General features: G+C 39.6%; 1 protein-coding gene across 1 annotated transcript; it reads right to left on the bottom strand.

Moving 5' to 3' along the window:
• SPDL1 (spindle apparatus coiled-coil protein 1) lies at positions 1-24,773 on the bottom strand. The gene is given in 14 exon segments (XM_070414435.1): positions 1-536; positions 3,764-4,106; positions 7,677-7,864; positions 8,419-8,462; positions 8,464-8,523; positions 10,077-10,217; positions 12,374-12,388; positions 12,390-12,485; positions 12,564-12,662; positions 12,759-12,908; positions 13,485-13,679; positions 16,200-16,376; positions 19,921-20,102; positions 24,298-24,773. Coding segments are annotated over 13 exon segments (1,815 nt in total). The 5' UTR covers positions 20,080-20,102; positions 24,298-24,773; the 3' UTR covers positions 1-388.
• Positions 24,774-24,878: the final 105 nt, after the last annotated feature.

Raw genomic sequence — 24,878 nt, forward strand, 5'->3', positions numbered from 1 at the left:
AATACAAAGATGAACATAGGTACTTTAAACACTGACAAAATCCAGTTACAATATAATATATGGTTCTGATAGTATGTGTTAATATCATTTAAAAATCCATATACAATGCAACAAATAGATTTATAACAACACCATCCTTCATTTAATAGTTTATTCACACAGAAGCTCCATGAAGGACCATCACTTAAAGAAATCTCCTGCTTAGAATCACAACCAAATTTAGAACATTTGGTCAAAACAGTATGAATATGCCAGGTCCTGGCACAGTGAGTAGAAAGAAATAACCAACAAGGTGGTATACTTCAGATGAAGACAATCTTAATTTGAAGACAACCTCCAAAGCAACCTTTTGGGCAAGTCTTACTTTACTCTTCTTAAAGATTAGTCTTTACTGCTGAGCGCACTGAGTTTCTGGAGTTGATTTAGAGGACACGTATAGAACAGGGTGTGATTTCTTACAAGTTTTCTTTTCCAATTTTCTTGCAGTTTCTTTTTCTTCTTTAACTTCTGTTTGAAGCTTTGATTCAGCAGCTAACCTACAGGCATTAAAGCACCCACTCTGAATTCAAGTGTGGTTAAGAAAAAGAAAGAAGCCGAAACCGGTTTGGCTCAGTGGATGGAGCGTCGGTCTGCGGACAGAAGGGTCCCGGGTTCGATTCCGGTCAAGGGCATGTACCTGGGTTGCGGGCACATCCCCAGTAGGAGATGTGCAGGAGGCAGCTGGTCGATGTTTCTCTCTCATCAATGTTTCTGGCTCTCTATCCCTCTCCCTTCCTCTCTGTAAAAAAATCAATAAAATATATTTTTAAAAATATAAATAAATAAATGAATAAAAAAAAGAAAAAGAAAAAGAAAGAAGGGAGAATTCTCTAGTATAATGGGCCTCTAATAAGATATGGTGAATTTTCTACTTATATAAGGAAAAACATTTTAGTTGACTCTAATACCATTACGAAAACTAAGTCACTGAGTCTCTAAAAGAATCTTTTGATGTCAACAGACTGTCTTTTTTAAATGTCTAAAGAAATATATTTAAGGTTGACAAAAAGTCATGGCAAAGCCTAAATTAAAACTAAAATATAATGAGGGTGCCTATCATAAGAAGCATGCCCAGTGAAAAGGTTTCAAATGCGGCAGCACTAGTCTAATGCTAACATCCTCCTATCTAATAATAGACAAACATGATAATTAACTGTACCTCCGACACGCTTCCCATTGGCTAATCAGGGCGATATGCAAATTAACTGCCAACCAAGATGGCGGCCAGCAGCCAGGCAGCTGAAGCCAACAGGAGGCTTGCTTGCTCCAGTGATGGAGGAAGCCAAGGTTCCCCGCCTGCCGCTGCTGGCCTCTGAGCTGCACTCTAAGAAACAATGTTGCAATTGTAGAAGCTAAACAAACCCCAGAAACCTGCTTTCAGCCAGCCGGGCCTCAGAGCTGGAGTTGCAACAGTGTTTCAATTATAGAAGCCAAACAAACCCAGATACCTGCTTTCAGCAGCCGAGGCCTCAAGCTGGAGCCGAGCCTCAGAGCTAAAGCTGGCTCTCAGCTCCAGTGACAGCCATAGAAGGTAAATAAATCCCAGAATAAGAAAAAAAGAAAAAAAGGAGAGGTTGGGAGCTTCAGTCACCAGCCAGCCTGAAAACGGCCCTCAGCCCCTCACCCAGACTGGCCAGGCACCTCGGTGGGGACCCCCACCCTGAAGGGTGTGTGACCAGCTGCAAACAGCCATCATCCCCTCATCCAGGCTGGCCAGGCACCCAAGCGGGACCCCCACCCTGATCCGGGACACCCTTCAGGGCAAACCAGCCGGCCCACACCCGTGCACCAGGCCTCTATCCTATATAGTAAAAGGGTAATATGCAAACTGACCCTAACAGCAGAAGGACTGGGAATGACTGGTCACTACGACACACACTGACCACCAGGGGGCAGACGCTCAATGCAGGAGCTGCCCTCTGGTGATCAGGGTACTCTCACATGGGAGGAGCTCTGCTCAGCCACAAGCCAGGCTGATGGCTGCCAGTACAACGGTGGTGGTGGGAGCCTCTCCTGCCTCCTCAGCAGCGCTAAGGATGTCCAACTGCAGTTTAGGCCTGCTCCCAGCTGGCAAGTGGACAGCCCCCGAGGGCTGCCGGGCTGCCAGAGGGATGTCTGATTGCCATCTTAGGCCCAATCCCCCGGGGAGTGGGCCTAAGCCAGCAGGTGGTCATCCCCTGAGGGGTCCCAGACTGCGAGAGGGCACAGGCCGGGCTGAGGGACCCCCCACCCTCTAGTAATATATAAAAAGCAAAATGCATAAGTAAAAATAACATGATATCCTGGGCTGCATAAATAGATGGGTATTTGTCTCATAAAAGAAATCAAATTGAGTTTCAACTAGCAGAATAATTATTTAAGAAAAAATAAACAATGACGAGGTATTTCTCTTCCACTTTCGTTCTTACCTTTTGACCTCTATTACTTTAATTTTTCTTTAAGGCTAAGGCTCTTAAAACATGAGTTTCTAAAGTTATACATGTCTAGACATTTTCTATTTTAGTAAAAATTCAAATATTCAGAAACTAGAAGCTTTGAAGTTTTGATATAAAACAAAAATGAACTTAATTTTGCCCTGGCCGGTTTGGCTCAATGGATAGAGTGTAGGCCTACGGACTGAAGAGTCCCAGGTTTGATTCCAGTCAAGGATACATGCCTCAGTTGCAGGCTTGATCCCCAGTATGGGGCATGTAGGAGGCAGCTGATCAATGATTCTCTCTCATCATTGACGTTTCTATCTCTCTCTCCCTCTCCCTTCCTCTCTGAAATCAATAAAAACATTTTTTTTTTTTTAAATGAACTTACCTTTGATATTTAAAAATGTCAAAACAGGTATCAAAGCCCATACTTAAAGGCTTAGGATAAATCATTTAAAAAATCAATTAAAAATTTTATCGAAGTTTTCCAAAAGGCTGAAATTTCTTAGACCATTAGAAAGACATTTTAGGAGGTAAGTTGATTTTTCTTTAATCACCACTCTTTTTTTTCTTTTCTTTTAATATACTAGAGGCCCAGTGCACGAAATTCATGCAAGGGTAGGGTCCCTAGGCCAGGCCGGTGATCAGGGCCAATCAGGGCCTTCCATCCCCTGGCTGCTGGCTGCCGCCCCCTGGTGGTCAGCGAACGTCATAGTGAGCAGTTGAACTCCTGATTGGTCAAACTCCCCAGGGGACAATTTGCATATTAGCCTTTGATTATATAGGATTTTTATTGATTTCAGAGAGGAAGGGAGAGGGAGAGAGAGAGAGAAACATCAATGTTGAGAGAGAATCATTGAGCAGCAGCCTCCTGCATGCCTGCTCCTGGGGATGGAGCCAGCAACTCGGGCATGTGCTGTGACTGGGAATTGAACCAACACCTCCTGGTTTGTAAGTTAATGCTCAACCACTGAGCAACACCTGGCTGGCCTGGTTCCTATTGAACCAGGAAAACAATAACTGTACACTTATCCAAACCAACAAAATGTTCAGAGGTATTAAACTATGATCATTGTTTCATGAAACAGAAAAGTGTACCTTTAAAACATAATTTCCTTATTCGCAAGTCCTTTCCCCCTTGCCATCATTTAGTCTTTCTTAAAATTTTAAAAATTTTGAAAGTAGAGAGAAGAAATTATACTGCATGTAACACTAAGAAAACAGATGAAGAAACAGCACAGTTCATGCAGTCATAGAGAAGAGATGGAGAGAAGTGCTGGGTGCCTTGAATAAGAGAGGACACTGACCTGCGAGAGTCAGGGGAGTTTCCAGGGGAGTTTCCACTTCTTTCACTCATGGCTGGAACTTCTACAAGTTTCACACATTTCTTTTCCTTCGTTGGCTGAATATTCACAGTCAGGTTTTTGTGAGGAGAGAGAGTAATTCCTGGTATGTTTACAGCAACTGTCTTTCCTAACTGTAAGTTGTTGTCTTTTAAGTTGCTAGGACAGGACTGTGCCTCCTCTTTCTGAGATGGTGATCTAGAAACTTCTTCCCCAACAGCATCGTTAGAACATACATTGTTAGGGGTGGTTATATCCACAGGCAGTACCTCACGCCTCTTTTTGAGTACAGGCACCTCAATTTTCTCTGAGAATAAAATCATTAAAAATATATCCAGTTAATAAATCAAGGACACAATCCACATAAAGAGGTAGAACTAGTTATATAGTTTTCCTTCCCCCACCCCATTCTTTTAAAACCCACTCATTGCCTTAGTAAATATTTTGTTTCTTTTATCTTTCTTTGTCATTGGACTCCATTAATTTTGTCTTTGAAAGGTCATCTGCCTGCCTGTCACTTTCTTCGGGAACTCAATATATCTGCCTCTAGGAATGAACACTTCAATGTTCTTTTCTGGTGTTGTGATAAAAGTTGTTTGGGGCTTCATAAGATCATAGTGTGAAGTTGAGGAAGCATCCCGAGGCTAAGAGTCAAGGAATCCAGGTCAAAATCCTAGTACACAAGCACTCTGCAGCTGGATGACCTTGGGGAAGTATCTAACCTCTCTGAGATTTTCTTTATCTTTAAAATGGGAATTAAAAGTACCCACTTGATTCAATATTGGGTTTTGTAAGGATGAAGTGAAAACAAAACACAAAAACAGGTCAGATTCTCTGAATATGATAACTTGTGCCTATTAGCCTCCCCTACAAAATATATTCAAAACCTGAGTTCTTCTACAATGGATACCTCCCTTGTTCAAACCATATTATTACATCTCACTGCAGACTACTACAATGGCCTTCTAGCTCCACTGCTTAACATTAACACCACTCCATTCCCTATGCAGCTCCACATCCAGTCACTGAATTAAATGCTCTAATACGTCTTCCCTGTCCTCATACCAACATGTCTTAAATTTTCAAAATAAAACTTTTAGTGAAGTTGGAGAAACCATGGTCTAGTGTGGGTGGTGTTCCTGCTCTATATGGACATTATAGAATCACTAGAGGCCTGGTGCACAAAATTCATGCAGGGAGGCGGGGAGGAGGGGTTCCTCAGCCCAGCCTGCAACCTCTCCACTCCAGGACCCCTCGGTGGTTGTACAACTGCCTCTCGAAACCTGGGGCCACTGGCTCCTAACCGCTCACCTGCCTGCCTGCCTGCCTGATCGCCCCTAACTGCTCCCCTATCAGCCTGATCACCCCTAAATGCCTCTGCCTTGTCCTGCACCTGGGACCCAGGATTCCTTCCTCCAGCCGGTCGCTGGCATCCAAGACCCGAGCAACCCTCCCTCTGGCCGGCCACAGGCAACCAGGACCCGGGCTGGCTTCACCTGGGCCGGCCACAGCTGCAGGGGACTGTGGGCGGGCGGCTTTAACTGGGCTGCAGTCGCAGGCGCCTGGGACCATGGGGTTTGTGGCTTGTCCCTCTCCCGGGCTACACCCTGGCTGGTCCCCATTCCTCTCTTGCGAGCTCACTTGTGCCTGGCTGGTTCCCATTCCTCTCTCCCCAGTGTTGAGTGGCTGAGTAGTTCTGGCACGAGGGCACGAGGGCATGAGGGCGTGATGACCACTTGCATATTAGCTTTCTATTATACAGGATTATTTTCCCTTTCTCTTCCACTGCTCCTTTAAAATCCACATCATCTAGGTTCACTATACTGCCTCAAGTCTCTTTGCTATGTTCATTCAATTCAGCAACCTTTGAAATTGAAAATGGATTAATTCTTAATCAGGAGAGCCTATGAGAATTAGGGAAAGAGAAGCCTTTTTAACTAAAAACACCTTACTACTGCTGACAGCTTTCCCATTATTGTTGAGAATAACTCCAGTCATTGAAACAGTAATGAAAATAGAATGTTGGGCATATGAACAGCGTAGACGCAAAAACTGCTGAAAAATCTATAACCTAAAACAAGTAATAACACTTTTTTTTGTACAAGAACCATCACATTCTTAGACTTATTTACTTTTGGCCTTTTATATCTTAACTAGCAGCCCAGTGACGAATTCATGCACCTTGAAAGGAACTGTGGGCTGCAAGGCTGCGGTAGGCACAGGGGCGGGTCTTGGCCCATCCTCCACGCCCCCGCCCAGTCCTGGTCCCATCTGCTGGCAGCCCCGCTCCCGCTGCCACCGCTCACACCCGCTGAAGGCGCAGAGCGACTGGGGCCAGCGCCAGCAGCTGTGAGAGTGGGGCTGGCGCCGTCAGGGGTCTGAGCAGCAGCTGCCGCTCCAATTACTCCTCAGGAGCAGGGGCAGGTGGAGAAGCCCTCAAGGCCGATCAGGGCCAGCAGCCGCCACTCACACCCATTGATGGCACTGAGTGATCGGGACCAGCGCCAGGCATGGGCAGTGGATGCAAATGGTGGCTCCAGTGCCAGCAGCAGGTGGGAGTGGGGCCAGCGCCAGCAGCAGGTGCGAGCACCGGGCGGGACTGTGGCACGCGGGAGCAAGTAATTTTCAGTAACCCTGATGACAGAGACCAGCAGCCCGCCTTGGTCGGGCGCCCCCACTCACCTGCTCCACTACCCCCCAATGGTCTATGCCCACCATGTTCCGCACATGCCCCCTGGTGGTCAGCGCACGTCATAGCGACTGGTTGTTGGGGTTGTTCCACTGTTCAGTCTATTTGCATATTAGCCTTTTATTAGATAGGACTAGAAGCCCAGTGCACAAATTCGTGCACCAGTGGGGTCCCTCGGCCTGGCCTGCAGGGTCGGGCCGAAACCGGCTCTCCAACATCCCCCGAGGGGTCCCAGATTGCGAGAGGGCACAGGCCAGGCCGAGGGACCCCATTGGTACATGATTGGGGCCGGGGAGGGACACAGGAGGTTGGCCAGCAGGGGAGGGACCGAGGGAGGGCTCCAGGGCGTGCCCAGCCCATCTCGCTCAGTCCCAATTGGCCGGACACCAGCAGCAAGCTAACCTACCAGTTGGAGCATCTGCCCCTAGTGGTCAGTGCATGTTATAGCGAGCAGTTGAGGGGCCTTAGCATATTATTAGCATATTATACTTTGATTGGCTGAACAGCCAACCAGTCGACCAGACCCTTAGCATATTAGGATTTTATTATATAGGATTTAGGTATAGTAAAATCACTCTCTTTAAGTGTATAAAATGGGTCTTTTCTATCTGAGTGATTATACTCACTAGCTGCATTCTAATATTTGGTTCTACTATTCTTCCTTAATAACAGACTCTCCAAGATTTCATCCATGGGAACATGGACCCTGAGAAAAAGACTGCATTTCTCAGCTTTACCTGTAGGCAGATGAGGCCATGACTAAATTGTGCTCAAGATGTATGACTCTGGCCAGTACTGGAATGCCTCCTCCAGACTTTGATGAGGGGAAAGAATAACTACCTATCTTATTTAAGTCTCCATCATTTTAGGTTTTCTACGAACAGCATCAACTAACATAGCTCCCAAACATCAGTTGCCTCAACAAAATGGAACTCTTTGGCATTACATGAGAAGCTGTAATCTTAAGTGAAAAAGTCTCAAATGTCAAGGTTCTCCGATACAGATACCCCAAAATAGCTATTATATTCATGCATACTTAGTGCCCAGTTCTCTTTGAACTTTCCTACACATTTTGTAGCAGTACATGTTTTACTATAAATACAATTTGTTTGTAATGGGATTTGTATAAAAATGAACTGTAGAGCTTCTCATGATTAAAAGACAAAATTTATTATAAGCTATACATACCTTCAGGTACATACTTTAGTTTTAACTCATCTATTTTAGCTCTCAGTTTCATATTTTCACTTTGGGAAAACTGGAGGCATCTTTCATTGGCAAAAAGTTTTCGCTCAATGTCCAGAGCCCCCTGGCTCTCAAATAATGCATTCATTCGTTGTATGGACAATTCCCCTTTAGTGCTTTCATTTTCTTTGCTATATCAATAAAAAAGGGGAACCAAGGAATATTAAAATAACATAATATAAACAAGTGTAGTTGTTAGTGCACATCTTTTATTATATATTACAACTTAGTCAAAAAATATATTTTAAGCTTTAACAATGGCACTTTTAAATAAAATAAAAACCTCATGCTTTCTCTAAAGAAAATGAACAAAGGGAGGAAATGTTCTTTTCACATTTATTCATGTGTGAATAAATTTCTTTAAAATTATATGATATTCATTCTTGAAAAATTTAGATTATAAGAACATTTTCTACGTTAAATTTATTTTCACTTACCAATCTAAAAAGCTAAACACAAAGAAATAAAAATATTTAATTATTCATTAAAAGTATTTTTTCTTCAATAATCAGCACTAATTAAATCTTGACTAAATCTTGCTTAATGCCCAGAGATATTTTTGTTACCTTCCCTTTTTGGATTTTTTTTTTTTTTTGGCAATATTAAAACAAAAATATGTAATCACTAATTCTACTTATTATAAACCAGTTAAGAGTCTCCATCTTTCTATCCAACCAACACTTACTTTGAGTTGTCAAGCTTTATCTGAAGTAAATCCGTGTAATAGGTAGTTATCTTTCAGAGTACCAGAGTTGTCTGAAGGCTTAGATTCCATACTTTCATATAAACTCTAAATAAAGCAACAATTCTTATTAATTAAAATAAATAACAAATGAGGTTAGCAAAATGTTTATTAATAATAATATCAGCTACCATTTATTGAATGCTTATCCCATAGCAGGCACTGTGCTAACAAGCACTATCCATTCAACCCACTTACCTTCTGAACTAGATGCAAGAATGACCATCCCTCTCATACACATAAGAGAACTGGTTTAAGATGCCACAGGCAAGGAAACCAAGAAGAATCTGAACCCAGATCTGTCTCCAAAGCCTAGGCTCCTAACCATACCTGCATCCTCTGATTTCCCTCTCCTTTTAAAATGGAAGAAATACATACTTCTGAGTTTAATTCTCGATTTTATGACAAAGCCATAAATTAGAAAAATTTGAAAGAGTGGAGATCCTTAAAGTTATTTTTGGTGCCCACTCTTCTGACATTCTGATGGAAACCCTGCAAGATTTCTCTAGGGTAAAAAAATATAATATACTGCTTAAAAACTTGTGAACAATTTTAAAAATTGCAGGCTAAAACCTCCTGGTTAAAGCCATAATTTTCAAAGTATAGTGCTAAGCCTGCAGGTGGCCCACATAAACCTGACAATTGATATACTGCAAATTTAACCAAAGTTGTAGTCAACAGTTCTTCTAAGAGAAAATAAAAAGGTTACATACACTTAAAATTTCATAATACACTACTGGCTACAATTTAAAATGCTCAAGAGGTTAACATTTTTAAAATCTGTCACTTATAAACTTTATTTAGTTATTCAGTTAGTGAAGAGATATTTATACTCTCACAGTTAATTTATATTTAATGTAATTCTAATAAAAAATACCAACAAAGTTTTTTTGAAGTTACATATGATGTTCAAAGAGAAATACAATCATTCAAGAGTAGCCAAGAAAATACTGAGCTGGCCCAGACAGTGTGCTCAGTGGTTGAGCACGTACCCAGGCACTAAGAGGTCTCTGGTTTGATTCCTGGGCAGGGCACATTCCCAGGTTGTGGGCTCCATCTCCAAGTAGGGGGCATACAGGAGTCAGCCTGTGGATGTTTCTCTCTCTCTATTCCTCTCCCTTTCTTTCTTTAAAATCAATAAAAACATTTTAAAAACTGGAGCTGGATAGCAATGAAAAATAATTACTGATAACATGTAACATGAGGAACAAATCTCACTGACAGAACGTTGAGTTGAACAAGAGAGATATAATGAACGATTCCATTTCTCTGAAGCTCAAGACTATTTGTACATCTAACACTGATAAATAAAAGAGACATGTTAAAACTCACTGAATTACACAAAGATACGGGCACTTTAAGTTACAACTCACATAATAACAAGTATGAGAAAGGTTAGTTTACTCTGACTCTACTAAAAGAAGAAACAGTCAAAACCAGTGAAAAGCAAAAAGAAACTAGAAGGAAAAAATTCAATATTGGTCAATCTCAACTGAAACTATATGTTAATTATCTAACAAAGAAACCTATTCAAGTAAAAAAGAAGTATTAAGATATTCAACCCAAAATTTAGCTGCATTTTTAAAAGGTGTTACACGTACCTTAAATTTCTCCAGGTTTCTAATTTCACTTAAGAGATGTTTAATTTCACCATTCTTCTGCTCCAACATGGCAAACAACCGTTCCTGTTGCTCAAATTCAGTTTGAGACCCTTTCATTTCTAACAATGTGGTGATTTGCAACTGGAAAAAAATTACCGCCCCCCATAAAACTGAGTGAGGGAGAGGAAGATTCTGATAACTATATTTTTTGTATAATTCAGATTTTGTACTATATTACTTTGAATTCATTTTGGAAATTAAACTAATTAGCTATTTCTAGTCTAATGATCTAATAACTTGGAAACTTTTACACCAGTAAATTTAGTTACTTTGACTACTTATGAATGATATCCGAAGTCTGTAACAATTATTTGTACTTCTGTGAGACAAAATTGAACTGCATAGTGTGTTCTGGAAGCACATCACTTAACTGGTAAATAGTCTGGACAAAGGCTGCACTCTCATTAGGGTCTCATGGGGTTTCTCAAAAATTTTAATTAACTTCAATCGTATTAAGTGGGAGAAATTACTAACCTACTTACATTCATAAATGTGAGATTCAGAAAGCACAAGGATGGAAAGCAAAAAGTAAAAGGCAATCTAAGAATATTAAGGAAAAATTCAATATAAATATCAATTTATTTTTTAAGAGCAGAATTAACTGATCTAATTATGACCTCACATAAACCTAGAGTTGCATAGCAATTGAAAGGAAATTAGCTAAAATCTATACCTAACATTTCTTTCTCCCTCCATATATAAGTTCTGAAAAGTGCCAATTAGTTTAACTACAATTTTGAGTAAAGTAAGCAATGATATGAGGGAGCAGGAATAGTTACACGGAAGAGAAAAAGATGACTTCTAACATTTTAAAGAATCCACTTTTTGTTCCTGCTTCAGACTGGAGGCTAGATGCACTTAGCCTAAGAAGATCTACAATTGCCCTGACCGGTTTGGCCCAGTGGTTAGAGCGTCGGCCTGGGGACTGAAGGGTCCCAGGTTCGATTCCGGTTAAGGGCATGTACCTTGGTTGCAGGCACATCCCCAGTACGGAGCGTGCAGGAAGCAGCTGAATCGATGTTTCTCTCTCATCGATGTTTCTAACTCTCTATCCCTCTCCTTCTCCCTTCCTCTCTGTAAAAAATCAATAAAATATATTTAAAAAAAAATAAAATAAAGAAGAAGATGATCTACAATCTCAAGATAATTTGGGATTTCATTGGAATGTTGGGTGGTTAACAGTAGGAGCTCAACAAATATTGAAAGAAAAACAAAGAGCAAATGTGAGAAAATTTACAAAGAAATCATTTCCAGAAAGTGGAGAGCCTCAATAAACCAGGCAGCAGAGTCAAAAGTCTTAGAAATAAAAGCCAAAGCTGTTGTTTATTAAGTAGCACTTCCTTATTTGCCAAGCCCCATGTCAGAATTTTTCTATGCTTTCATTCAACTGCAGGACAATTCTAGGAGGCAGATTCTATTATCTCTATTTTACAGATTAGATTACTGATGCTCTGAAAAGTAAAAATACTTGACCAAGGTCACACAGCTAGCAAGTGACAGAATGAGGATTCAATCCCAAGTTCTTCAAACACCAAGGTTTAATCAAGGTTTCCTATTTCTTTGGTAGATCTCATTATCCTAAACAAAAGGCAGGAAACCTTCCAGTCTTTGAATTACTATCTTAGCCCAGTTAGACATACAGATCAGGGATCAGAACTCTAAGGCTGGTATAATACTGAAATCTTTCCAACTTCTACATGTTTTCCTGTTACCACTTATTTGCCTAATATGATGACTAACAAACCCTTAAATTTAAAAGGGCCTATATGCTGGACTTGAGGAATTGTAAGGAAAGGCAATTCAAATTTTACCCTATATATAAGCTTTTGGGGGAGAACTAAAGGATGAGAGAACTACTTTTAGTTGAAGCAGAAATCTCAGGACTATGCGAAAAAAGACACCAAACCAACAGCAAGAAATAAAATCATGTAAGTCTTCCTTTTTCACTCCACAAAGAAAGATTTATACCTCTCTGGTAAGGCTAGTGAGTAACTATTACAAAATCAAACAACCAATGGGTACTAAATATACAACTAAATCTTTACTATAGGATTGTTAAAAATATAAATGGATCTTTTGCTCAATTTAAAAATACTGATTTTCTAAAATCATGCAGTTCTAAGAATAACTTCGTAAGTACACTCATTGAAGGAAAAGATGCTTTCTTTGATGTATCTGTACATGTAAAGCTGATACAAAAAAGGTTTAATAAACCTTTGATGGTGATAATTCCATACCTTCATTCTTTGCATCTTGTTCTCTATTAAATGCATTTTGCTTCATTAGTGACTGATACTTGACTTTCATACTGATAAACCTTCGTTCCATTGCTGCCCTTCGATCTTCCACCTAGAAAATATTAACATGTGTAATTATGCTTGTATTAAGTGAAATGCCAATTTAATCAATGGAATGTCTGTTAAGTACCTCTGCAAACTAAGAGTTGCCTTTACTACTGGGGACCAGGGCTTGCTGGAGTGCTTGGTCTAATTGCACTTGAAGATCTTGATTTGCTACACGAGCTTTCTAAATTAAAAAAAAAACAACTTACCGAATAGAGATTAGATTAGCAAGAAAACAACTTATTATGAATTGGAAACGATGTTACTGCAATCATAATACCTCTAAGGCATTATAATAAGAAACCGCTTCTTTCTCTCGCTCCTCTTTTTCTTTTGTAAGCCGGTCGACCTGGCGCATTAGATTAGAATTAAGAAGTTCTAGTTGTTCTAGTTTGTACTGCAGTTCATTCACTTCTTCCTTGAGGGTGGTCTATTCAATAGGAATTGAAAAAGAGGAAACTCTTGAATAATCTTTTATTTAACAGCCGCTCAGTTTATCTATCAGCAATGATTCACACCTAAAACTAAAGAACTAGTTAAAGGTTTTATAACGTGCATAATGAAATAATAAATTTTTCAGCAGAGAACAAAAAAGGCTCTAGAGACTATCTTTCTTTCCTATGAATTTAAGGCTTTAATTTTTAATTATCCTTAGCCTGCAATGAAAAAACTACGTTCATATGCATATTAACTTCCACGGGACCAACATTTCAGATTGGGGTTTTTCTAAATGATACAAACTAGGATCAGAGTAAATGACTCTAAATTCTTCCAGAGGTTTCATTAATCTAATGATAAAGTCTGCCTTACACAATCACTTAATGTAAAGCTTTATTATGCATGAACTAATCTCCCTAAAAACTCTGTAAAACACTTCTTTAGTTAGATAAAAGGCCAAAAAATAATTCAGCCTTAAAACTAGCTCATAAGGATTATTACAAAAACGTGTAAAATATGTGCAAAAAAGGGGAAGAAAACCTGAGAACATATGTGCCATAAAAATTACCTTCATACTTTCCATTTCTGTCAGTTCAATTTGAAGAGCCAGCACCTCTGAAGACATGCTTTCATGCACACGTTCAGACATTACCCGCATTTCCTCTGATTTACAAGAGAGGAGTTCCTTCTGATGATCTACTTTGTGCTTCAGCTGCTTTTCACTAAGCCTAGCTTCATCCAATTCCGCTTTTAGTTTCTCTAACTGAAGTTGAATAAAAAACCAAAAACAATCTCAATCAAAAGATAAATGAAGATCATCAGAACATACAACTGCAGTACAAATTGTTCTTGTACCTGCAGGATAACTACTTTGGAAGATAATCGACCTAAACAGAACTATTTAATAACTTTCTAAAATGCCACATAGTTCCAAATCTTGGAAGACTAAGAACACATAGCTTTACAGGGAACATTTAGAGCAGAAGGGTGAAGTGTTAGGGTCAGGTCTAGGTTTAACTTGTGTCAGTTTCATTCCTCATATGTAACACTGGTAAACGATTGTACCTACCATCACAACTCTCAACTGAGATTGCATAGATAAAACATAGCACCATGCCTAGCATTCACTAAAGGGTTCCTGTTATTAATAAAAAGCTTTTACTTATTGTTCAGGGTTATGATTATCATCTATATTGAATTATCGTCAATAGGGTTTCAACATTCTTAGAATATATTTTTAAAATATATTTTCTATTTAAAAAAATCACAGCCTCTTAGCTTGATTTGTTTTCCCTTTTCTACTTTCATAATGTAAAATAAAAATTTCAACTAAATGATTTATGTGAAAACATGGCCATCTTTCTGAAAAACATCACTGACTGACTCAAACTTACTGCATGCTGAGACTGTTGGGGCTTCATATTTGGCCAAGGTTAGGCATCTTTTAAGATAGTGGCATGCCTTGTTTTATAAACATACAAATAAGTCTACATAAGTAATCAGGGTAGGTCTGGATTCCTGATAGCACTGGTGCTGTGTGAAGAATGAATGGTATAAGCAGCAGTGAAAGACGCAGGATAGCAATTAGGAGAGAGATGATGGTGACCTGAACTAGAGTTGCAGTGGTATACATGGATGTTTTGTAAGTCAAACTCTTAGAACTTATTGATAGGTTACATGTGGGAAATAAATGAATGAAAGATCACAAAGAAAGCACCACATTTATGGCAAGTGATTTGAGAACTTCAGTAAGACTGAAAATATTTTTGACTGATTTAGTATTTGCTCCACCAAAAAGCCATCTCTATAATTGGCCTTGCCTCAATCTCTGAATATTTTCTAGATTACTTTTTTGTTTAGGGCAGATAATGAAAAATACTGCTAAAAAGAAAACAACACTCAGAGTGGGGAGAAAACGCACCATTATCAGTCATTGGTGTTTCAACTAAGATTAGCTCCAGACAAGCTGGATTACTATTTGCCAGAGTGGAATGTGAGATGATTCCAGCCGTGGGCAAACTAAGGCCGGAGGGCCGGATCCGCCCGTTTGAAATGAATAAAACTAAAAAAAAAAAAAAAAAAAAAAAAAAAGACCGTACCCTTTTATTTAATGATGTTTACTTTGAATTTATATTAGTTCACACAAACACTCCATCCATGCTTTTGTTCCGGCCCTCCGGTCCAGTTTAAGAACCCATTGTGGCCCTCGAGTCAAAAAGTTTGCCCACCCCTAAGCATTACACAAAAGTATATTTTGATAGTTATGTTTGTGTTGCATATTAGAAAAAAATATTACCAGTTAAAACATGCCATTTTACTGATATTATTACTTTAAAATGAGAAAGTATTTAAAAAGGAATTTAATGAGAAATTAAGTAATAGTATAGATAGTACACAAATAGAGAAAAATCTTAAAAGACGCCACACAAAACACTGAAAACTAGAAAACAGACTTCTGAGAAATCAGGACAAAAGTCACACAAGTTTCACTGGAGAGGATTTTGAAAAATATGGACTATACAAAGAGGAGCTATCATAAAAGTTCTGGATTCTTTACAAGTAACCTGAGGGCACTCTGTATATGGGGTGTCAAAAGGGAATGGACACTCGCTGAACAAGCATTTACTCTGTATTTATGCTTGAAATGGAACCAGTATTACAGGCCGTTAGACTAAGTGCAGCAACACAGGCTTGGGAATCAGCTTCAGTTCAAATCTTGACTGATAATTTCTAGCTCTGTAATTTTGTCCAACTTACTCTGTAGGCTTAAACAATGGTTTTCTCAACTGTTATATATGGAGGTAATAATGGTACCTCCCCAATGAAGTTGTTATAAAAACGGAATCATATGTTAGTTTATCTTCAATAAAGAAACTATAAAGTATCAATTCTGATGTACACACATTTATAAGAAATTGTTGTGGAATTACAGAGTGTGTCACTAATTGTAGTGAAAACTAGGGGACTAGTCTTTCTGGAAGAGGGCTGCCATACTATCCACTATAAGCAAAACGGCTCATGCTGGTCACTAAACCAAAACTCTGTAACAAATATCTAGTTACAAAAATTAAATAACTGTATTTAACTAATAGAATGTTATTTATACAAATTCCTTAGGTAAACTCTTGTTTCAGTGTTCCCATGCCTCATATTAACATAGAGCTCTTCTTGATCTCAGCTATTTTGCAAAGATGGTATTAAGAAAAATCTTCATCACCTAAAGTTTACAGATTGCTGCATAAGCATGGAACATTTTTCTTCTGAAATACATAGATATCCAAACCTTGTTTTTTAGTTCATTCACTTCCTGTCCATGGGTTCTGCTCAGTTGTTCTTCTCATTTCTCCAGGTGTATTTTTTGATCTTGTTTAATAGCTTCACATTCAGAACTCAAACTTTCTAACATTCGACTCTTGAGCTCAACTTCTCTCTGAAGAGTATATTTTTCTTGCTCATAATTCTGAAAGCAGATTCAATTACAATTCAATTGCATAAAAATAACAAGCCATCACATATAAGCAGTTCTCACCTTCAACTGTTTCATTTCTGCTTTATACACTCGCTGTTTTCTAAGCAACAACCACATGTTAAATCTGGAATAACTATGTAGCTAATCAATCTTAAAAAATTAAAATCTCCCTAAGGAGTATTTTGAGACTATATTCAAGTACATTCTAGGGATATGATAATTGCTTTGAAACCTTGTCATGGAAGTAAGAAGTATACCATGGCATATCAGTGTGTTAAGTAATCTCTGCTGGGAAAAAAAAATTTTTAATACCACTGAAGTTTTCCTTGTGAGGATTACTTGGTTTGATGATGATATGCTCTACTTGTGGCTCTGAACAAAAGGAAAAAACAGTGGACTAAGGGTAAAGTGAAATACTAAGTCAGCCCTTACTTTTTAGAATGTAGTTCTCTAAGGAATGTTCACAAATGACTCTTTGAATTAATACAGTGTTGAGATGAAAGGAGTATTTAATTGGACTTTTGCTAACTGACAAGAAAGCTTAAAGATAAAAGGGCCATCAATTCAAACTTCTTCAACAAGTTTTAAAAAATAAGATTTAAAAGTTCTGGCTGGGAACAGACTTGCTTCTGCCACCATCTGAAACACCCGCCAGCCAGGCCTCAGAGCGGCCCAGAGGAGCCTCTCGGGCGTGGCCATGGACACTCCCTGCCAGCTGACAGGACGAGCGCGCGTGTCCACGGTGACCCAGCGGGTGATGGCGAGAACTGTAAGCAGCATGTTGACTGTTGTCCTTGTTGCTATGGGACTGGCACCAGGAGATGGAAAGCTGGAGACCTTAATCCCGAAGCCCTGGAAGTGCCGTTGCGAGGCCTCCTCCAGGGCTCCCATATATTTCTATTTTACTTATTATCGTAGCGTAGATTTAAAATGTATTCATTAAAAATAGTCTTTTTTTTAGATTTTAGGCAACATAGAAATTTGTTAAGTATGTAGTTATTACTTTATGTACCTTTGTTTCCCTTTTAATTTTACCCTGCCCCATGTCATCTAATGTCTTTTTATTTTTCAATTAGATTACATTCAATATTACTTTGTATTAGTTTCAGGTATACTCAAAAGTAAAGTGTCCCCTCAATGTTTCGGGTACCCACCAGGCCCCATATATACGGATCACAGTACAAACCGACTGTACTCCCTACGCTATCATCTACTAATAGAGTTAGTGCGCGCCCTCGCGGTGCTGCTCAGGCATTGTAGACAAGTAGTGTTTTAGGCGCTTACACTGGCCACGCATCTTCTCTGCATTAAACATGCTTTTATATTATTCCTTTTGAATTTATTCAACTAACTTGTTGAAAAAATTCCAATGAATTGGAATTACTCTGGCTAAAAATACTCCATTTATATATAGACTCAGAAGTTAGCTTTCCCCTCACTCTAGGTCCTTCTCTTTATTCTGCCTCCCCCTGTTTGAGACTTCACACTGCACAACACTGTTCAAAGCTGTAGACTATTAGGTGTCACTGTCTTTATTCTGCTCACTGACCCTGCAGAGAAGTTATTCTTCATCACTGCTCAGCAAAATCATATATGCTCACTGCTTAATCATCACTTGTACTTTTTCATTTCATTTTTCCAGCTTCCTTGCATTATTATAGTGTCACTAGATTTTAAGAGCTTGTTTTAACTAAAGATGTTAACCATTTCTCATGCATTGCGAATGATATACCATGTTTTTGTTACTAGTTTACTCTGCTGTTTTACTTTTTGGTTGTATCAAACTTGTGCATTAAATATAATCATATTCTGTTTTTTAAAAAAATAAATAAAAAATAAAATAAAATAAAATAAAATAAAATAAAATAAAATAAAAGTTCTGGCTGGTGTGGCCATTTGGTTGGGTGTCATACTGTGCACGGAAAGGTTGCCAGTTTGATTCCCCATTAGGGCACATACTGGGGTTGCAGGTTCCACCCCCGCTAGGGGGCATGCAGGAGGCAGCCGATCAATGTTTCATTCTCACATCACTGTTTCTCTCTCCCTCTCCCTTCCTCTGTCTCTAAAAATCAATAAAAGTATTTTTTAGTAAGACGAAATAAAATTAGATTAAATAAAAAGAGAAAATTAAAAAACAAGAGTTGCTATTAGTTATTGTTGCCTGCTACGTTTAAAATTTGAGATCAGTTTACATGTTACCGAGCATATACTAAATAAAACTGATTTACTCCTTTTCTCATAAATATGTGCCAAACACTGGAAACAAAACAGTGAACAAGACAGACAAAATGTCCTCTTTCATGGTGCTTTTACTCTGGAGGTAATTAGCACTACAGAGAATTAACAGAGCGAATGGTGGAAGCTTTACAATATACAGGTTGTCCCCAAAAAATGTACCAGGTATATACATTTTAACATCTCATAGCTCAATTTTTAAAAGAATGTATTTTAATAAACACTGCCTTTACAATTATTCAAAGTGTGTGTATGCATGTTGGGGGACAACCTATATAGTCAGGGAAAGGCATCTCCACTGAGGTGACATCTTACAGAAACCAGAAGGTTAAGAACTCAATCTATGCAAGTGGGGTATCAACAACTCAGATGGAGCCAACAGCTCGTGTACAGTCCATAAGGCAGGACTAGTACAGTTAAGAACAAAGGAAAGTAGTCTGAGATAAGGTCAAAGGTTGGCAGGGCTTAGATCACACAGTGATCTGCAAAACGCAGGTAAGGAGCTCAGATTCTGTTGTAAATATAATTGGAAGCCAGTGTATGTTTGTAGAGGGGCTGTCACATGATCTTTTGTATATTCTTCAATGACCAATTGGCTGCTAAGTAAAGAATGAGTCGTATGAACAGAAATGAGAAAATCAGGCAACCTGGTTGGAAGGCTAGTGTAATAATCTAGCCTAGGGAGAGAGGATGGTGGTCTGGACTAGAGTGGCAATAGCATAAAGAAATGTTTTGTAAGTCAAGTGTCTGGAACTTACTAATGGATTAAATATGAGAAAAAAGGGGGAAAAAATACTGAGTAAAACCACTACATTTCTGGCTCAGGCAACTAGATGAATGTTATTACATTTACTGAGTAAGTTAAAGAAAATTACAAGAAAAGCCAACTCTTCTGTTTATATTAAGTTTGAGATGCCCATTAGCAGGCAAGTGAGTACACAGTCTAGACTTTAGTGGAGAACTAAGGACTTGGTATAGTGTCATAGAGCATTTAGATGTCATCCAAAGCTATGAAACAAGCGAAGCCACCTACAAACAGTACAGACAAAACAAAATCTAAAATCTAGTATGCGGTGAAGAGAGCAATCATAACTTAATTTCCAAAGTCAAAACACCCTGGGTCAGAAAGAACATTAGGAATTCATTTAGTTCATTCCTCTTTATTGGGGATGGGAGAGGGTGGGAACCAGATCTAAAATCTTCAGAAAAGAATAAAAATAATATTTACAATAATTGCTAGACAGCACAAATTTTCAATAGCTAAGTATACCCTTATCAACAGAGGAGTCTAGAGTCCTACCTCAGTTACGGTCACCATTTCATTCTGACATTTATCTAACTGTGCCTGCAATTCATTTTGGCTCTCCACCAGTTGTAAACCGTATTGTGCAGCTTTTAGTCGCTCTTCTTCAGCCTCTTTGAGCTTGCGTGGAAGATCTGCGATTATATCTGCCTCCATAATGTTTTCCTGTTTTTAGTCTACTGTAAACAGAGAAAATAAAAGTACTTCAGCTAAAACAAAAACTCCATATAATAAAGATTTAAAAATATAGTTACATATATATTTCAATACCACTGCCATATAAAAACACAGTATTAAAGATTTTCTTCCTGACTTAAAATTATATTTTTATTGATTTCAGAGAGGAAGGGAGAGAAAGAGAGAAACATCATTGATAGACTCTCCAATGGCCTACCTCCTGCACGCCCCACACTGGGGATTGAGCCTACAACCCAGGCATGTGACCAGGAATCGAACCACGACCTCCTGGTTCAAAGGTTGACGCTCAATCACTGAGCCACATCGGCTGGGCTCTTCCTGACTTAAGTGGTCACATTTGCGGTCTTGTTCTAAGAATGTCTCAAGATTTTATTACCTGATTTGAGACTGAATTAAACAGAGCAAAAAATGGTGAATACATTTAATTTTGCTTCTAAGAATTGCGTATCAGGAAACTATTTAGTTGTGTGCTAAGTTTTCTTAAATGCTAAGAAAAGGTGGGCCTCATAATTATATCTTTATACAGGCAATCAAGGTAAGAGAAGAATGAAAGAAATAAGGAAACTACTCTAATAAACATATGAAGAGGCATTTTAAGAATATCATGTTCTTGCCGAAACCGGTTTGGCTCAATGGATAGAGCGTCGGCCTGCGGACTGAAAGGTCCCAGGTTCGATTCCGGTCAAGGGCATGTACCTGGGTTGCGGGCACATCCCCAGTGGGAGATGTGCAGGAGGCAGCTGGTCGATGTTTCTCTCTCATCGATGTTTCTAACTCTCTATCTCTGTCCCTTCCTCTCTGTAAAAAATCAATAAAGTATATTTAAAAAAAAAAAAAAAGAATATCATGTTCACAATTTTTCACAACACTGTTAACTTCCTGCACAAATCAGATATGCCATATTAAATATGCTTTATTGAAAACAGACTCACTAGTATCTTCCTAGTTATTTGTAAGAAGGTATGCAAACAGAAACCATGTTCAGCGTAATTAAAGAGCATTGCTGTCATTTTAGATTTTCAAGCAAAGACTTACAATATATATAGAAACATCCCACTTTAACTCAACCTTTCCAAATTGGTGTCAGCCTCTTAGGCCAGACTCAAATTCAGCTGCCTTCAAAGAGCAACACGTCATTATTAAGGTGTTCCCTGATCTCTCCAGTCAATGTAGTCAAATATTGCCGGGATTCCCTTATATGCTGGGCTCCATTCTGGACACTTCAGATATATTAGAGGTCAAATGGACAAAAAAAACGCTTCTTTCATGAAGCTTACTTTCCAGTGGGAGAAGACAATATGTCATATTATATATCTGCCTTCATTGTGTAATTAATTAGAACTAATTAATTATTAAAACATAATAATTAGAAAGCAGCAATGGGGAAAAACACAATAAGAGAATTTACAAGAGGTGGGTGTGTTGTTACTAGGATGAAAGTTAAAATAAGTATTGGAGTGGGAGGAGGCCCTCAGGTGACTTCTGAGCAAAGCGCCCTTGCGGAGAATTACCAGTGTACCTATTTAGAAAAAGAATGGTCCGGGCAGAAGGATAGCACCTAAAACGGAAGGAAGCCCAAAGAATGAACAAGATAGAGTTTAGATTACAAGACTAAACAGCAGAAAAATAGGTAGGATCAGGCCATTGTAAGGACTTGGGTTTCTACTCTGGGTGAAATGGAGAGACGCTGAAAAGTCTGGAATAGAGATCTGATATATTTAAAAGGGTCATTTGGCTGCTGTGTTGAACAGTTTGGAGGGGAGCAAGTTGGATACAGAAAGACCAGGTGAGATGACTGCTCACACGAGGGTGACCACATAGGTGAGAAATGGTCAAATTCTGCATATAGTTTGAAGGTAAAGCCAACATGATTTTCTGACAAATGAAATGTGGGATGTGGGAAAAAGAGAGAAGTCAAAAATGCCTGCAAGGCTTCTGGCCTGAGCACCTAGTAAAATAGATTTGCCATCAGTTGATGAACTGAAAACTGTGAGGAAGAAAATCAGGGGCTTAAGTGTTATTTAATGAAATATGTCAAGTAAGCAGTTGGCTACATGAGTAGAAGGATCTGGGCTGAAGATATAAATTTGGGAGTTATTAGCATAGATCCTTGAACCTTGATATCACCAGAGTATGAGCATAATTAAAGAGAAGAGGGCCAAGGAATAAGCCCTGGTAAGAAACAGGAAAGAAGAGAGAAAAGTATATTCAGGTATGACAAGTGAGGAAGAATAAAACCAAGATCAGGTGTTGTCCTGGAAGCCAATAAACAAAAGTGTATTAAGGAGATACATGTGATCAATTCTATCAAATGCAAAGTCAAATAAGGGGAGAACTAAGAATTGGCCAATGGATTTGAATTCATGGAGATCATCATGACCCTAAGAGCAGTTTTGGTAGAGAGATGGGGCAAAAGCCTGATTGGATTGAGTTGGACAAAGAATGGTAGAAGAACAGGAGACAGTATGTACAGTTTTGCTGCAAAGGAGAACAGATAAATGGGGCAGGGGCTGGAGGGAAAGCAAAAATCAAATGTATTTTATTTTAAAGACAAAAATTTTAAGAAAATTTTATTAAAATAAGAAATTCTAAGAAAAATTTAACAGTATGCTTCTATGCTATTTGACAGATCCAGGAGAGAAGAAAAAGTGATAATACAGAAGACATGGAGAACTGCTGACGTGATGAATAAAGAGAATGAGGTCGAATGTGCAGTAACTGATTTGAGACAGAAGCATGAATATTTCATCTAAAGTATGGGAAAGCGAAGTCTATAGTTACAAACATTGAGAAGTATGTAAATATAATGGTGGGAGTCTGCATAAGTCCCCTTCTAACCACTTCAATTGATCTGTGAATTAGGAAGCAAGGTCATTAAGAATGAAGATAAAAGAGGAGATATAGGGGTTTAGAAGAAAAATAGCCTACATTTCGCAGGGCTGGCAGTTACTGCTTTGAAATGCAAGCCCTTTCCAAAGCCTGTATGTACATGATGGGGACAGCTGCTGACTGTTAAAATAATTTATACTTATTGAGGATTTACCATTTGCCAGGCACAGAGCTTCAAATGCATGATCTCATTTAATTCTCTTGAGAGTCCTGGGTTAAAATCTACCAAAGAAAAACTGGAACCAGCCAGCAATGTCCACAAATGTCAAAACATTAGCTCTCGGTCACTCAAAGAATTTGCTGGAATTCCTATTATATATCAAGTACTGAGCTATTGCTGAGAACACAATGGTGACCCAAAACTAGACAAGAGCCCTATCTTTTTTTAACCTTACAGTCTCTGAGTGGAAAGGCATGAAATCAAATAACTGTAAAGTTGAAACTGTGATTAAGTGCAACAGGGAGAGCTGTAGGGTACTATCTGAGCCTACAACACAGGGGGATTGTCCCAATCTGGGTAATGGGGTAGGGTGGGTGGGGGTATCAGGACAAAGAGATTTCCCTGAGGAAGTGAGTTTTCAGTAGATGAATGTGTAAGAGTTAAATAGCCATCTGCAAAGAGAGGCAGCCAGGGTTGAATAACAACTACAGCTAATATGTGCCAGATATTGTGCTTGGTGCTTTGCATACTTTATCTTATTTAATCCACCCGACAACCCCATGAAATAAGGTAATTCCCCCATTTACACATGTGCAAACCGAGGCCCAGAAAGGTGAAGTAACTTGCGCAAAGGTTATCAGCTAGTAAGCGGCTGAGTGAGACGGGAAGGGGGGTCCAGCTCCTAACGTCCTGCCCCGCAGAAGCATGGCCTGTGCAAAGCACTGAGGAGACTGGAAGCCCTGGCAATCCGGTTGCCGAGTCCTTACCCCACGTTCACTACTCACTGGCTGCAGGGACCACAACATCTTATGTAATGTCTTGTCCTGTCATCCATAAAACAAGGCCAATAACATCGACCTAACAGGGTTTTTGAGAGGGTTAAATCAGCCAATGGCTTGTGAAAAGCAGGTAGGGGGGAATCGGACACGCAGCTGTCTGGGGCAGCGCTGTCCAACAGAAATAATCAGGAAAGCCACCTATGGGATTTTTAATTGTCAAGCAGACACATTAAAAAAAAAAAAAGGTAAATACCACCGAAATTCATTCGGATAATATTTTCCTTAACCCAATACATCCCAAATATCATTTCAACATGTAACCATAACACGAAACATGATTTTATTAACGAAATATGACTTTTGTATAGTCTTCGAAATCCACTGTATATTTCACATTTACAGCATTTCTCATCCCGGACAGCGCAGGTCTCGTGTCTGTTATCTTTCGGAGGCCCCGGCGGCCTCCCAGGCCTTCCAAGTCCAGGCAGCATCCCAGGGGGGCGTCGAGGCGGCCCAACGGAAAACTGAAACCGACTCGGAACCCTGTGGACAACGACTCAGGGTTCCGCGGGAGAAGCCGTTCCGGCCTACGCCCTCGGCCGAGATCCAGGCCTCAGGTTTCCGAGGGCCCTCTCTTCCCCGCAGGAGCCCTTCAGCGCCGCTCCCCACCGCTCCTCGCCACACGCACTTCCCTCCAGGCCCTTTGCCCCTACCTCCAGCACCCCTTCCCCAGATCCTGCCGGCGGCGGCTCGCGGCGAGTTCACCGCGCCCAGGCTTCTGAGGGTAACTCTTCCTGCCACAGAAACATTAGCCGACGCGCACACCTACCTTCCGACTAAGCGCCGCGGCTTTTTGAATGCAGTTCCCGCGAGAACATGCACTTCTCACGGGTAGTTTAGCCCCAGCCGCGCGTCAGCTCCGCCCACTT

The sequence above is a fragment of the Myotis yumanensis genome, unplaced genomic scaffold (genome assembly GCF_028538775.1).
Source record: "Myotis yumanensis isolate MYYU_CA2020_CCGP unplaced genomic scaffold, mMyoYum1.0.hap1 SCAF_5, whole genome shotgun sequence".
NCBI classification, from domain to species: Eukaryota; Metazoa; Chordata; class Mammalia; order Chiroptera; family Vespertilionidae; genus Myotis; species Myotis yumanensis.